This window comes from Prunus mume, linkage group LG8, assembly GCF_029339155.1.
Source record: "Prunus mume cultivar Tortuosa linkage group LG8, ASM2933915v1, whole genome shotgun sequence".
Taxonomy (NCBI): domain Eukaryota; kingdom Viridiplantae; phylum Streptophyta; class Magnoliopsida; order Rosales; family Rosaceae; genus Prunus; species Prunus mume.
Genome location: NC_142705.1, coordinates 17039343 through 17055023, shown reverse-complemented (window position 1 = coordinate 17055023; position 15681 = coordinate 17039343). Strand labels below are relative to the sequence as shown.

At 35.0% G+C, this 15681-nt stretch overlaps 2 protein-coding genes across 3 annotated transcripts; one reads left to right on the top strand and one right to left on the bottom strand.

The window, feature by feature from the left end:
• Positions 1-1005: 1005 nt before the first annotated feature.
• LOC103341386 (Transmembrane amino acid transporter family protein) lies at positions 1006-6314 on the bottom strand. Its single transcript, XM_089043533.1, has 12 exons — positions 5954-6314; positions 4827-5113; positions 4370-4584; positions 4021-4044; positions 3746-3926; positions 3416-3635; positions 3190-3325; positions 3083-3100; positions 2821-2968; positions 2510-2553; positions 1701-1763; positions 1006-1374 (listed from the first exon to the last, which is right to left on the bottom strand). Exons 1-12 carry the CDS (start codon positions 6136-6138, stop codon positions 1282-1284), a joined length of 1614 nt encoding a protein of 537 aa, XP_088899659.1. The 5' UTR covers positions 6139-6314; the 3' UTR covers positions 1006-1281.
• A 1615-nt stretch (positions 6315-7929) lies between these two features.
• Positions 7930-10059, top strand: LOC103341387 (uncharacterized). 2 transcript variants are annotated; one of them, XM_008244898.2, is made up of 5 exons: positions 7930-8072; positions 8584-8710; positions 8813-8885; positions 9417-9482; positions 9566-10059. In XM_008244898.2, the coding sequence occupies exons 1-5, from the start codon at positions 8042-8044 to the stop codon at positions 9815-9817; spliced, it is 549 nt and encodes a 182-aa protein (XP_008243120.1). In that variant the 5' UTR covers positions 7930-8041; the 3' UTR covers positions 9818-10059. The 2 variants fall into 2 exon arrangements, with proteins under 2 accessions (XP_008243120.1, XP_008243121.1); XM_008244899.2 differs by lacking the exon at positions 9417-9482.
• The last annotated feature ends 5622 nt before the right edge of the window (positions 10060-15681 follow it).

The following is a 15681-nucleotide window of genomic DNA, read 5'->3' as shown; positions in this document are numbered from 1 at the left end:
TTGTGACGGATTAGAACCAGTACCAATGCTAGTGTGACTGAGAGCAAAATTCTGATATTCTAAAGCAACCTAGTATCCACTCTTCACAGTATGTCGCTCATGTGTAGTAAAGTGCCAAATTCTACAATCGACGTTATCACATACCAAAGGTATAGACAAGATAGTCTCCGCTTCCATGAAAGTAAATAAACTATAAACCTTGGGAACATCCCACCACCCACTTGCCTAAATCAGGGTGCTAACCTTAGTATCCATAGCGATGCGTGGAGCAGTTTGAGTCGTGAATATCCAGCATGAATATATTACATGTTTATAGTCCCACTTTACACAATTAATATAGAGTAAAGAAAGGAAAGTAAAGCCATAGCCAATTAATCCTCCAATAATACTCAAAATCAATGCCCTTTTCATAGTCTATTATTTACTGTTGCAGGATTGAATTTTTCTATTAAAAACTTGTGTTATGGTTTGGGGCCCCCACACATACAATCCTAGCTCCTCCCTGCTCCCGGCCTGAGTACACTTTGTTCCATATTTGGAATAAAATTATATTGCCTACTGTAAAAAAAAAAAAAAGTTCAAAATTTTAGATGCCAACTGAGGTGACAATTTTTTTTTGTTCATATCTGAATCCTCTCTAAATCTAATTTATTTTTAGTGCTCGTGGGTCGCCTATAACATCATTTGTGACTAAAATTTGAGAAAACTTATGCTTCTAGTTGTTGGGAGAGTTTATCCTACGTTTGAAAAGTTAAGAGACTTAGCCTGATTTTATAAGGAATTCGGCTAATCCCCCTTATTGCCAATTGATTTTAAGATGGAACCTCAACTTTCTTCCTTAGTATATTATTACATATAAATTATTTTGCCGTGGAAAAGAAAAGCTCAAAAAACAAATCATAGGTGATTTACATGCAAAGCACAAGCCTAGAGAATGTTCGTAATTGAAAAGGTAAGACCCATTAAATTTTGCTACTTGCCCTAGTTCAAGCAAGAGTGATGAGATTGTTCAATTAATCAATTTGAATTACTCAAGTAATCTGGAATGAGAAGGAAGAAGTTAGTAAGATACAAGCCACTGTATAATAAAAGTCTTCACCTTATGCCCAATCTCCAACCACAATTAATCCATTCAAGACCAAAAAGGAAAAAGGAAAAAAAAAAAAAAAAGGGTATAATACCTATAAGGCTGTCTAAAATTATAGGAAGAATGCATATATGTGGCGCAGGAGCAGCAAAGCAATGCACCGGTATTATTAACTGTCGAACCACTTGAATATTTCAATAGCTCTTCACAATTTTTGAGACTGAAGAATATGTACCAAGGGTTGCGGCAATTATGCCCAAAGCAGCAACTGTGGTACTAGAAACAACCTAAATAACCACAAAAGAAAAGCATTAAGAAGCTTATCTCATGCATTTTGTTCTCTGTTGGTGGCTCGGCTTGAACTATATTAGAGTCAGGTTCAAATCAATTTTTATGAATTCCACCTATCTAGATGAGACTTGTATAAGACATAATATGTTGGATTGTTGTCCATTTTAATAAGTTCAATCACAAAATTTATAAGTTCACTACATAGCGGTTAGGATACTTGTTCAATTTAATTAAAATAATCCAGTCCAATCCGAGCCACCAAATGAGCTAAAGAAAATGCAAGATGCTTTGAGTAAAAAATTAAGGTGTAGAGTTCCCTTACCTGTACCGTTGTAGCTTTCCTTCCTGCTATTTTCAGAAAGCATAGCGACGGCACTATTACTGACTGCACCAAAGCCACACATATCAGATTGATTATTATTATTTTTATATGTATTTTCAAATATTTAATATCAACACCAAAAGAAAACGAAAAGGAACAAACCGAAGATAAGAGATGCTAGCCAAAAAAAAAACACAAAAACTCATGCTGTCATAATAATGAACCCATATCACAATTTTCAGTCTATCAACAGACCATTTCAATTTGCACAAACTATTTCTCAATCAAAACTAGTCTGAGGAAGAAGAATCCAGAGAAAGAAAGAAAATAAGACATAAGATCAGAAATCTTTCCTTACTTGTCTCCATTGCTGAGGATGTAAGGCATAATGACCATGTTTGGTGACTGGGATAAAATGGAATTATGATGTAGAAGTGGATCGCACTAAATTACATTGGATTGGAGATGATAACAGTAATCCAGCGATGCGTTTGGTACTATTTATGATTAAGGCGCTCGATTAACTGCAATATGCTATTACACGGCCTAGCAGGATTAGACATAATCCAATCCAACTTAATCCCAACCTTTGGGCCTAGTAAGATTACGGTTTAGCTCCTAGCTAGCTAACATATTGATGATTAACACTTAACAGAGGAAACCTCACCTAACATGTACAGAGTAGCCTGGTTTTAGTTCTAAGATTAGATTTCATAATTGGTTATGGCACTGTTGACTTCAATTACTTACAGTTTGTGTCATTTTATGAACTGCAGCTATGTAATTGCTGAACAGAGGTGTAAGCTTACCACAAGAATACTGAGTAGAGAGCCTATCAAAGACATCACAAGACCTGAAATAAGAAAAATACAACTGAGGTAATTAGGTTTACAAAATTTGACTGGCGCAGGAAATAAATGCATAAAAGATAGCAGTGGAATACTTTCAACATTTTTGTTTGAATTATAAGGTTTTGAACAGTTCATTGTCGGACTAGGGGAGAGCGAGTAGACATCGAATGATTAATGTCTATTTTTCGTTAGCGTGGAATTCGTCTAAGTTCTACAGTGACCTAGCTGAAAGGTTTGAATTGAAGTGAGTGCTTGAAGCCAAAACTTACCAAAGAAAGGTATAAGAAAGGCAGCACCAACAGAAGAAATGACAAGTGCTGTTCTTAAAACAATGAAACACCAGGTACTATTAGAAAGTCCAACTGGCAGCAGCTCCTCAATACCCCTTGCTAATGGGTTCATCAACAGGGCATATTTGCTCAATGTTAAGGAAGCAAATAAAAGCTAACCACAGAATTATCAGATTATATCCACTAATATAATATTCGCAAGTAACGCACACATTCACATATACAGTCTAAAAGGATATTTACTCAATGGGTTGATAACCTGTGAAAAAAAAAAAGCAACAAAAATGAGCTCAGAATGCACATATTTTCACCAAATATGAAGTGAGAATCCACAAATCTCAGACTTACTGTTGTCCAGAGTGCAACTTTGGACAGAAAAGCATGTGGTGGCATGTTTAAAGTTATCTGGGACAATGTTTGTTGACCAAACATGAGATATCCCATGACTGCAACACTCCCATATAAGAGCACACATAATATAAAACTGCACAAGAGAAAAGGTGCAAGGCATATAAGAAAGAAGGCCAAGAAATGTGTGTGTACGAAAAGGAGCAAAGCATTACAGGTTTTAAACCATATTATGATCGCCTTGCTAAATTGTCGTCTGTCTGCCATGGATTGATAAATGTTTGGAAACACAGTATGCCCGGCAAAGCAAAATCCATACACACCAATTACAAATGGAATTCCATTCCAGTTCACTGCTTGAGCATTGTGATGAAATCCAATCCCACCAGCGGTACCGAGTAAAATTACACACAGAACAATCAAAAGTGTGACAATCACCCCACCAGCTGCCAAAAGAAAACAGCTAAGAGTTGAGTTGATTGCATCGGAAATGAAATGATTCATATTTTCGAAGCTTGGAAACAATGCGGCATTTGACAGAAGAAGTTTGCAAAACCTGAAAGGAAGGAAATCAAACGAAGATCCCTCAACCAAACACTTGGTAGAACAATGAGGGCAGTTACTATTCCAAATAAGTGCAAGGAGTCCAGCTGAAAACCAGCCCAATTTAAGGATGTTCCTGGGAATAGCCTGCTGAGATTATCTCCTTCCAAAATAATGAATTCTACACAATAAGACTGCATATATGGAAAAGAAATATTTTTTAGTATAAACAACTTATGGTTCAAAACTTCAACCACAATGTAAAACTAGAATCAATGTTTCACTTACATATAGTTCTGCGTACAAAACAATCTGCACCGTTATCAGAAGACGCAATGATATCAGAAAATATTGAATACAAAAGTAATTGGCATGGAAGTTCTAACAAAATCATGCAGAAAATAAAGCAAATTTATAGATCCAATACAATTCAATGACACAAATCATCCTCTATGAGGTTGACTTGGCCAAATTAGACTGTAAAGTGCTTCAAATAAATTTCTGTATCTTAAAATTGACCAGAAGAAAGATAAGCATTGGTATGTCAGCAAGCAATAACAAACATATTGAACTAGCCTGCCCAACTCTTCATTGCTAATAGTCGAGCCATATATAGTGCCAATAAGTTGCAACTTACGGATATGAAAAGACGCCCATATCTTCCAAAGGCAGCTTCTCCTAAATCTGGATAAGTTGTGATGCCTTCTTTGTCCTCAAAACAGTATCTCATGAGTACCCCCGTGTAACAACACACAACTGCAAAAAGAAGTAGCACCACCAGACCTGCCCAGCCAGCTTCTTTCACTGTAGAAGGTGTTGAAAGAAGCCCAACTCCAGCTATTACATTAATTCCTGTCCAGAAAGACGTGACACAATGTAACTACTGATGTAGCCTTTGTTTGCAAATGCTACATTTATTTAGTAAGCAGAATCATATCAAACCATAAATAAGTATATGAAAATTTTCTCACACAAACATTAGTTCTCATATTAGGGTTTTGATGTTTTTAAAATCACTACGAACATCAATACCAAATATCATACAAAAACTAAGCAAATCATATCACACAAAAACAATTAAATCAAAAGTATACCATTGAAGATGGTTTGAGTGAAGCTACAGCCATGACCAATAGGTAGTTCTCCCGTCTGCTGCTTATGCAGAGTAGATTTTTCTGACAATAATGATTGGGTTATTGATATCCTATCCAAATCAGCCTTTTGAGGAGCAGATTCATTGGTAGACAGGAATGAAGACTTTGTAATCAGGTCTAAAATTCCTTTTGAATAATTGTGAATGCTTGCATAGCTACTAGTTGGAACAAATCCAAGATTTGCAATATTTGGTGATGCTGCGATTGAGTAAGAATCGATTGTCTCCCTGTCAAAAAATAACATAAAATACAATGTGATGAAAAATGCGTCTAAGAAATCATTATATAACAACTACTCTGGAAAAGAAATCAAAATTACAATGATGCATAATGTACTAGATATTTAACTTATCCAACTGAGGCAAGACGATCCATACATGATCAGCCTATTTTAGCTCCCATAGTTGACTGATTTAGTTTATCTTACAATGAAGTGATTTAGTTCTTGTTGAGCCAACATCCACTCACAAGTCACGCTACTACAGATTAGTTCAGTTGATGTACCTCATTGAGAACTGAATGGGGTGCCTACAAGGGACGGTATAAAGAGGCACATCAACTGAACTGGTTTCTGCTATTCTTTAGTACCTTTGGTAGGCGCCTACGAAGGACCGTATAAAAGAAGGTATGTGCAATAAGATAAATGTCTTCTTTGATACAATCTCATGTGGAAAAATAAGCTCTAAATGATGAATTGGAATATGTTAAGTCTTTTGAATTGGTTTCTGCTATTCTTTGGTACAATCTCCTTCTCAAACACTTGAACTAAAACATTTGTTTCTTGGTGGACCATATTTTTCTTTTCTCCCATCTTCTGCATTAGTTTTCCGCACAGCATACAGAACATCTTCTTGCTGATTAAAAATTATGCATAATTGAAACAGAGATGGAATTCTTATCACACAATTGGTACAAAATTAACTTAAATTTTAATCCACATAATCTGTTATGACAAAAACAAATCAAATGGCAGGAGATTTCTACAGTGTACATCTCTTGATATCAAAATGGAACCAATTAAGAATGACCCAATAAGTTATCAAAAGGGGTGAAAGGAAGATGCATACTTGTAACTCTGAGGCCATTTCTGAGAAGTAAAACTAACAGGAGAGGAAACCTCAGCATGGTCACCACCATGGCTGCTACTAGAACTGCTCCCACTCTCAGTCTTGTTCTCCTCAATATCATCGTCTTCATCTTCACTCTCATACAGAAACGGATCCGTTTCTTTCTCCTTATCCTTCTCGGCCATGGTTGGTCAGCAAAACACAAAAAAGAAGACACAGAAACAGAAACAGAGGAGGTGAAAGAATTATTACTAGTACCCTTTGTTCGTTAGATTTTATAAAATGTGACAATGAGAGATGAAGAAGAGTGTAAGAGTGTCTTGTCTTTGTGGGTAGATTAATATGGTAGTGTGTTTTTATGCGTGGCTGAGAATGACAGTCCAGAATGTTACAGAAGGCTAGCTCATAAAATCATGCAATGTATGTGTGGGAGGTTTTCTAGGAATTCGGGTACATATTCAAGCAAGTACATAGAACCGAATCGGTAATCACGTGATAGTAGGTGATTTTTGGATACTTTATTAGGAAAATACTTTATGCCCAATTTTTAGTTATTTTTTAATTACAATGCATAAGAAAAAATTGTCCTATTTGTAGAACCTATAAAATAGTGCCACATTGCCATTAAAATTATACGGACAATAACATTATCGTCTTATAATTATTAGTTTCATTCGTTATGTGTCGTTCAAATAACAGCTGCTTACACAAAGAATGTTTAAAAGAAGATTAAATTATAAAGAAGAGAAGGTTTCTCACACACATACACACACTACTAAGTAGTGGTGGAGCCAGAAAATATATCAAGAGGGATCAATCTCAAATGACAAGAATTAAAACAAAATTGAAAAAAATCATATAATAATAAAATCCTTTGTATTATTAAGTTATTACAACTAAAGAAATAATTAAAAAGGTAAGTAGCATAAGTAGGGACATGCGAGACAAAAAATTTCATCTTTTGTAAATCAACATTCTACTTTTGTAGTTTTTTCAAAAGGTGAGATGGTGAGAAGGGTCACTTCACCATTTAGAGCCTTTATTAGCTTCACCCCTGCTAGTAAGATACAATGAATGTTCGAATCTGAGACAATTAATCTGTCATGAAGGAGAAACTAAGCAGGTACATATGATGACGTGATGATGTTGCCATGCTTAATTATTTCGTTGACATGCGGAATGTACATACGAATCTCTCCTCCGTAACAAACAAACGCATAACCAATCCAACAAATGTCACATGTCATAGTTTTGTGGGCTAGTAAATTAATGTCTACAATCAGACAAAGTATGCCAAGTTTTATGGCTACAATGTGTCCCTTTGTGCCGTCCACAAAAAAAAAAAAAAAAAGGTGTCTCTTTGTAGCAGCACTGACATATAAGTAATTTTTGTGATGAGAGTAATATTATAGCATATGTATATTTATTAATATTGTATTTTATGGCAGTCATCTTCTATCGGAAGATTTCTCAAATTTATGTGGAGCACACTTTGTGGTGTCCATTATAAATTTATTTCCATGATATGTATCGTCTACTTTACAAGTCTTCATTTATGGTTTCATAAATCATCTTTACGAAAAATTGCACAAATTAAAGATTATTAAACATCTATTTGTAACCAACAAAATCAACGAGCATATACTGAAATAACAACAATTTAATTGACTAGTCAAATAATTTCGAATTCAAATGACTTTTTTGTAGAGATGATCGTTTAAGGATACATAGAAATACATGATTGAGATCATTAAAATACAATGTAGAGTCAATAAACCTCACACAAGGTGTTCATCAAATAAATATATTTGAAAAATCTCTCAATTAAAGCTCTCCATACATCAACATAACCATGAGTTGGCATTATGCATCGGTGGCCCAAATTAGGCAATTGCAATATGCGTTGCTTAATGCCTATTCCATATGTCTCCTGTACATGTTGTATTCTCTAAGGTTTTGCTTCCTCTTCCAAAAGATGCATATATTCTTTTCCACTTCGCAAGTCACTATATTGAGGCTTGGATCATATTAAAGCACATCAAGCTCTCCCCTTTATTTCTTCACCATCTCCTGAAGAAAATATAGAAGATGGGCCAAACTCTGAAGAAATTAGCTCCTGGTATGCTCTCTCTCTCTCTCTCTCTCTCTCTCTCTCTCTCTCTCTCTCCAATGGGCATTTCACCAAAAATATATTGCTCTCTTATGAAATGATATAAAGTCAACGTTTTTCTTTTAGTTGTATTATATAACATTCAAATTCAATAACATCGCATTGCTAGCCTCTCAACATACGCTTCCTTTCTTTTCAGGCGTCATAAAGATTTTTTTGGTTTATCTTGTGCTTGAGGAATTTTTTCTTAATCACACATTTTAATTTATTTTTAGTTTATATGCGGATGTCTTTATCTTTTATGGACATATTTATCATAATGGTTCTTGATAAATCGTGTGACACCATAGATTTCGGCCTGACTTTATAATAGTAGAGATGTGTAATAGAATTCTCTAGTATTTGAGGATTATACTAGTGAACTCTATTATACATAAACAATATTAATAATCTAAATAATTAAAGTCTATGATTATACTAATAAATGTCACCCTGAAATTACCCTTATATTTATGCGCAGGAACGGAGGAGAACCAGATTAAGGAAATTAGACCCATAATAGAGAAGTGCTATGAAACCCATTTTGCAGGCACCTTTGAGGAACCAACCTTAACTGACTTTTACCGAGCAATATGCGAAACTGTCGAGTATAAATCATTTACTGAGCAGTAATTAATTAATTAATTAATTTTTTTTTTTTTTTGGGGCCATGAACATATGTGCTAACCTTCCTCCCATATTTTTGGTAGAGAAATCAACAAGCAGCTTGGTAACACACAATTTTGCTTGCCAACGGAAAGCAAACTCAGGCAAGCATACGAAGTAAGCATTTCTAAGGATCCATCTGGTAATGTCTTCTAAAAAGTGTTTTTGGAAAATAAAAACGAGAAAAGAATTTGTATTTTCAAGATCCACGAATATGCTTAATTAGAAAACAGTTTCAAAAAAGAAAAAGAGTGGTGAAAACTTGTATGGTGGTACAATGTGAGAATAACGTAAACAATTTATGTGTCACTTCCTTCAACCTTAATTTTCCATTAAAATGCATCATGTATACATGATACTAGTCATTTTTCAAAGTCATCTGCATTGCCAAAATGTAGGGCACCATTTATATTGTTCGGATATGTAACCTAGATTCATAGTTTGACAACGTAACTACTTATAACATAATTTTGATAAAAGAACACTATACTAAGTATACGAAACTTTCTTGCCAAATTGTGCATGTGTTGTCATATTGTAAATTTGAACATTTAATTAGGTTGATGTTTTCCAAATTCATACTATAACAACATAAGTTTTTATTTGACAACATTAATTTTTAACACTACCCAAATCATACGTATATAGGAGAATTTTCCAGTAAGGATGCCCAACGTCAATCAGATGGGTCTATATTTTAGAATGGGCATGAAGGTAAAGGTTATAATAATGTGAACAACAAAATTATAATATTTTATAATGTGAAAAAAAAAATATTAATTCATATATAATTGTAGAACCACCACCAAGGCAAAGGAAGATCATTGACAAGGGAAGAGTTTCAAAGGATTTTCCAAGATGTGATTTTGGGTACAGGATTTACTGGTGTAGGAGGAGCCAAGGACACACTGATTTACATCTTTGGTGTTCCACTCACTGCCTTGTTTGTCAAGCAACGACTGATGCCACGTGTCATTCCTAATGAGATTTTCATTCCATGCGTCACCTCTGCCACTGTCTTCGTACTTGCTAAGCTCAACAAGATATGAGCAATGGAGCACTTGCCAACTGAGGGTTTTCCATAAATGATACATTGTCCAAGATTTAAATCAACAATAATTAATTATTTTAGTATAATTAATGTATTAAATTGTTGATAATCTGTTTACATCTTTTTAAATTTGTCTGAATTGTTTGTTTTCTACAATCAGATTTTTCGTGAAAAAATTGTTACAATTGGATCCATATAGAACTTTCCTTTTTCAAAAAATAAAATTCTAATTTTGTTGAATTTTTTAATCAATTGAATTTTATTTATAAAAAAAATCCTTGATTATAATTCATGCATTAATATATCAATTATGCATACTTTTTCTAACTTATCCTGTTAGAATGTGTTTTTGGTTTTTGTTTTTGAAAAAACATTTTGCTGATGCGTGAAAGTTGCGCAACTAATTAGAACGTAAGACTCAGTCAGCCCTCTCTTTCCATATCTGACAAAGGTTCCTTGAGGGTGTTCTTTAGCTGACAAAGGTGTTATGCATTCTAAATATACTTGGAGTGTCCAAGTAAGGATGAAACTCCAGTTGTCAATCCCTGTAAGAATACAAGGAATGGTCACTGAAAAGTGAGAGTGGGCACTCTCGGTCTCCGATACTTAAGCATGGAGGAAGTGCATATTACATTTTAGGTGAAAAAGTACGCTTGTTTTTTTATACTAGGGGAGTCGACTTCCCTTTTGTGTTGTTTCAATGTGAGACTGTAGGTTAGTTAATGACATGGCACCTTCTGGGTGGTTAGTCAGTCGGACTGACGTGTATCTCTCCTTATTGGGGAATTGGGTGTCATTGGAATATTCATGGATTGATTGGTCCTTGCAAGTGAACAACATGTGGGCTTCTAGGTAAACACTCAAGTGTTGGGCTAGCCGAGGGCGATGTGGTCCATGTGTCGTCCTCTTAGGCGTGTATAAAGGGTTCTTCGACACGCACTTTTGCCCTTTTGCGTCCCATCACTAACAAGTCACAAATCAAAACAACATTGAATTTTGGATCAAAAAGTAAGAATGAAAAACAAGTTATGATATTTTCCAAGAACATCAACAATGTTCTTCATGACTTCAAGAACGTCTCAATATTCTCATCACTCAAAATACACATATTTATAAGAAACTCATAGATTTTTACATGACATGACTCACTAACCTCATGACATTCACATATATGCAAGTCAACATTTAACAAACACAAGAACACCAAAAACACCCCATGCCACTACCCCTCTATGCATTTCTCAAAATCTTAACTTTTCATGCCTTTCAATCCTAACTATCTAGTTCATATGGCTTTTCAAATCCTCAAATGCAATCTTTTCCCAACTACATAACTCAACCCCTCTTTGTCTCCCACTTCTCCTCGTTCCCACCGTCTAATCAAACTCCATCATAGACCAACCCCTAATCTCATATGATGTAGAGGTCAGATCCGATGGTGACAGCGTAGTCGACATCGGCAATGATTTTGGTGCGAGGAGGAAGGCAATGAAGTAATGGAGGTCGAGCACCTCGCAGAATCCATAAAAATCAAGATGATCTAGAGCCTTCAAAATCAATCTACGACCTGAAGAAAAAGGGAGAGGGAGGTCTTCTGAGTCGGTGAAGGGGAGAGAGAGAGAGAGAGAGAGAAATTGTGGGGTTGGGGGAGGGACGTCTGAGAGAGCTCCTACACTGGATTTTGGAGTAACGCCTAAGTAGGTGGAATTTGTGTCACGTCCCAATCCACGTATTTACATAACCATGGGTTAAGACATGATTCACACCTCAATTATAGAATTTAATAAAAACTATAACTAAAATGTGAAGAAATATTTAAATAAATAAAATAAAGGACAAACTACAGTAAACCCCCCAACCTGGTCATTTACGAGTTTATACCCAATTTTGGAGATATTTACGAATACATACTCAACGTCGCTAAAAACCTACAATTTGCCCCCTCCGTTAGCGAGATAGTCAGAAAATCCGTTATCTGCCTATGTGGCATTTATGAGACCTATTTTTTAATTGACGTGGACTTACAGGTGGACAAATAAATAATAAAAAATTATATACATGTTAAAAATAATTTTTAAATAATATTAAAATCATTAAAAATGAAAGGCTTTTTATCACAAATGGTCTTTCATGTTTACGAAATTATCACAAATGGTCCTTGAGGTTTTTTTGTAACACTAATAGTCCTTAACGTTTGGGCTTTTTATCACCAATGGTCCCTGCCGTTATAAATTCTGTTAAGTGTGACGTGGAAGATAGGTAGAGCCCACATATCCAATCACATTATGACACGTGGATAAAAAATAATTAAATATTTTTAAATAAAAATTCCATTTTTTTCTGCAACTTTTCATCCCCCTTCCTTACTCCGTCTCTCTCCCCCTCTGCCCTCGCTCTCCACCCTTTACTCTCCATCTCTTCTCATCTCTCTTCTCCAACCCAGCCAACCACCTTGATGACCTTGCCCACCCCTTCCCAGCCCCCTCTCCGTCTCTACCCCACCCCCCTCTCTGTCGCAGCCATCATCTTGCCCAATTGCTTATAATCCCTCTGTTTCGTTATTGTGCAAACCAAAGTTCGTGAATCTAACACTCAGAACCTATTTGATTCTTCCAAAAAGATGAAACCCCAAGTTCAGCTCGGTCTAATTCCACTACCCATATCCAAAATGAAGCATTTGAATGAGTATACAAAACACATCACAAAGTGCAAATGACTGGATTTCATCACAATTTTAAAGAAAAACCATTTGTTCTGTTTCATTCAACCAAAACATACACTCAAATCTACTTTCTCAGCATCCAAACAAAGCTAGAAAGCAAGAAAAGAAGGGCAACCCATTAAAACCCATTACTTTCTAGGCGAGTTTTGCAAAACTTTGAAATATGGGTTTGAGAGGATCCATGGTTTCTCAGAAGCCCCAAAATGGAGTTTGCATTTTCTAGGGACTACAACTTGATCCCATGAGATCTGGGTTTGAGAGAATCCATGGTTTCTCAGAAGCACCAAAACGAAGTCTGAGTTTTTTAAGGATTGCAACTTGATCCCTTTGGAAGTTGGCGATCATAAGGTCTCCGAGGGAAGCAAGAGGAAGAGGCAGTTGATGAAGATAGAGATCTTGCCCTTGGTTCTATCCAACGACAACGAGGTCAGTGGCGATGACTTTGAAGGCGGTGTGCAACGGAGGAAGGGTGGGTCGGTGGGGGTGTGGGAAGAGGCAATCAATTTGGGTGGGGTGAGGGGGGGCTAGGAAGAGAAAGAGACAAAGAAAAATTGTTTTCTTTTGATTTTTGATTTTTAATTTAATTGAATAATATTATTTACTTGTTTATAATTATTTTTAAATAATATAGAATTTTTTTAGTATTTATTTGTCCACTTGTAAATACACCTCATTAACAGATTCATTAACGGTTTGGCTAACGGAGGGGGCAATTATAGGTTTTCTGCGACATTGAGTATGTACTCGTAAATGTCCCCAAAATCGGGTATGAACTCGTAAATGACCCTATAGGTTGGGGGGTTTACTGTAGTTTGTCCTCAAATAAATATTTCACATAGAATATTCAGCGGAAACGACAACATATGAAATCTAAAAATAATATATATAGAAAAACATTATTTTACAAGTTAGAACTATTTGAGAATTCACTAAAAGAGTAGCTCATTATTCATCCACAAGCTATGTACACAATACACTCTCTAGATATGCCAAAATCGTCACAAGCTCTAGAGTTCAGGTTCGGTACCTGCAACATATATTAGAGGGTGAGCGAAACCACAGCTTAGTAGAGACATAAATCTTTTTACAGGAAATTGATATAACTAAATTAAGTAACATACAATCACACAGCCAAATATCACATTATTATTAATAATTAATGCATGAATGCTCTTCTTTTGAATCCCGTTAATTCATATAACTGGACAAGCATACCTACATGTCCCATACCATGCTTATACCACTTGGTCTCGAATACCCATTTATATGAACTAACCCCCATCTCAATCATCCAATAAATCCCATTTTGTTAGTCATCTTGTCTAACTCCCTGTCACCAGCCCCGTATCACCCAATAAAAACCATGTGCACTATGGGATCCCTGAGATCTAATACCTGCCAAGAGTTAGACTCAACTAAACAAAAAATTATTTCCATTACCCTCTTTTTTCATTATTTTCTCAATCCAACAATTCCAACCAATTTTCATTACATGATGTAGTTATGCCTTTCACATATTCTATATATCTCACAACAATGTAACCATTTTAAATATCACCAATGTATATATAATTATGTCAACATTGTTCAAATAGTTAAAGAATATGTAAACACCTAATACAAGAAACGTCAATCAAACTGTAATACCATACATAAAATAATGCTCACAAAATTTAATTAAATCAATCTCTGTAAAAGGCCCACAAGAAACCCCTACCTTTACACCAAAGCTTTTGCTAGAAATGTAATGTGTTTCCCAATTTTCCACTGCATTCACAAACTCAATCTCCCACTCTATCTTCTTTTCTCTCTCACTTTCTCGTCTTTCGTTTTTTTTTCTCTCTTCTCATGCACAACCATGCATGAAATCAAGTAATGAAGGTCCTATTTATAGTAAGAAGAGGCGGCAACAATCCTATGCTTTCATTGGCTACATGTTGATTTACTTCAAGTATAGATAACTATTTCTACAATTACAACAGCTCATGGTAATATTGCTTAGTCACAATGACACATGTAAGCCTTAGTGTGCTGCAAGTAAGTGTAAATATCTTCCACGTTGATTAATTAGTATGCAAAGAATATAAGGTTGCCAACTACAACAATTAATAGCAAGAGGTGTTGCATGCAAGAGATGAAGTGATTAAGTTTCCTAGTGCCCAATTCTAATAAGACCATAAATTAAAACTACTATTAGACTTTAGCTACTTAACACATAGAAGGTAAATAACACAATTCTAAGAATTGAATATTATTATAAATAAATACAATTAAATACCCAAGAAATATCTAAGGTTACCCATTTAGAGAAAAACAAATAATAAATATATAATTTATAGTTATTCAAATGAACATATATATATTTACTAAATACAAATAATTATTAGAATAGTACTGTAGACGTAAAACGATACATATATATATATATATATATATATAAATGTTTAATCTTCTTTTTAAAAACTTTTAAGAATACAGATTCTCACAATTTGGAAATGGGACTTTGGGTGTTCCAAGTTCCTTCCCAAAATCCCGCATAGTTTCATAAGTTCCATTTTAAAACAAGCCAAACAGGGTAATTGAAGATTGGGATTTGTAAATCCCACATAATCCCAAGTTCCACATCTAATTCCTTCATCCAAACACAACTTGAGTATATCTACTACCAAACTATTTATTGAGTTACTAATTTACTTTAATATAAAATGACCAAAAAATATATATTGAATTATAAAACAAATGTAATTTTAATAAATACATCATACCCACCATACTCAACCATAATCAAACATAAGCGAAAAACCCTACTTTCAAAAACCTTAGGGTTGTGTTTGGATGAGGGATTTAGACAAGGAACTTGGGATTATGTGGGATTTACAAATCCCAATCTTCAATTACCCCGTTTGGCAAGTTTTAAAATGGAACTTCTGAAATTCTGTGGTATTTTAGGCGCTACTCCAAAATCCAGCATAAGAACTCTGCATCGTCTAAGATTAGGGGTTGGTCTATGATGGAGTTTGAACGGATGGTGGGGAAGGGAAGAAGTGGGAGATGGAGAGGGGTTGAATTATGTAGTTGGGAAAGGATTGCATTTGAGGATTTGAAAAGCCATACGAACCATGAGAAATTATACAATACTA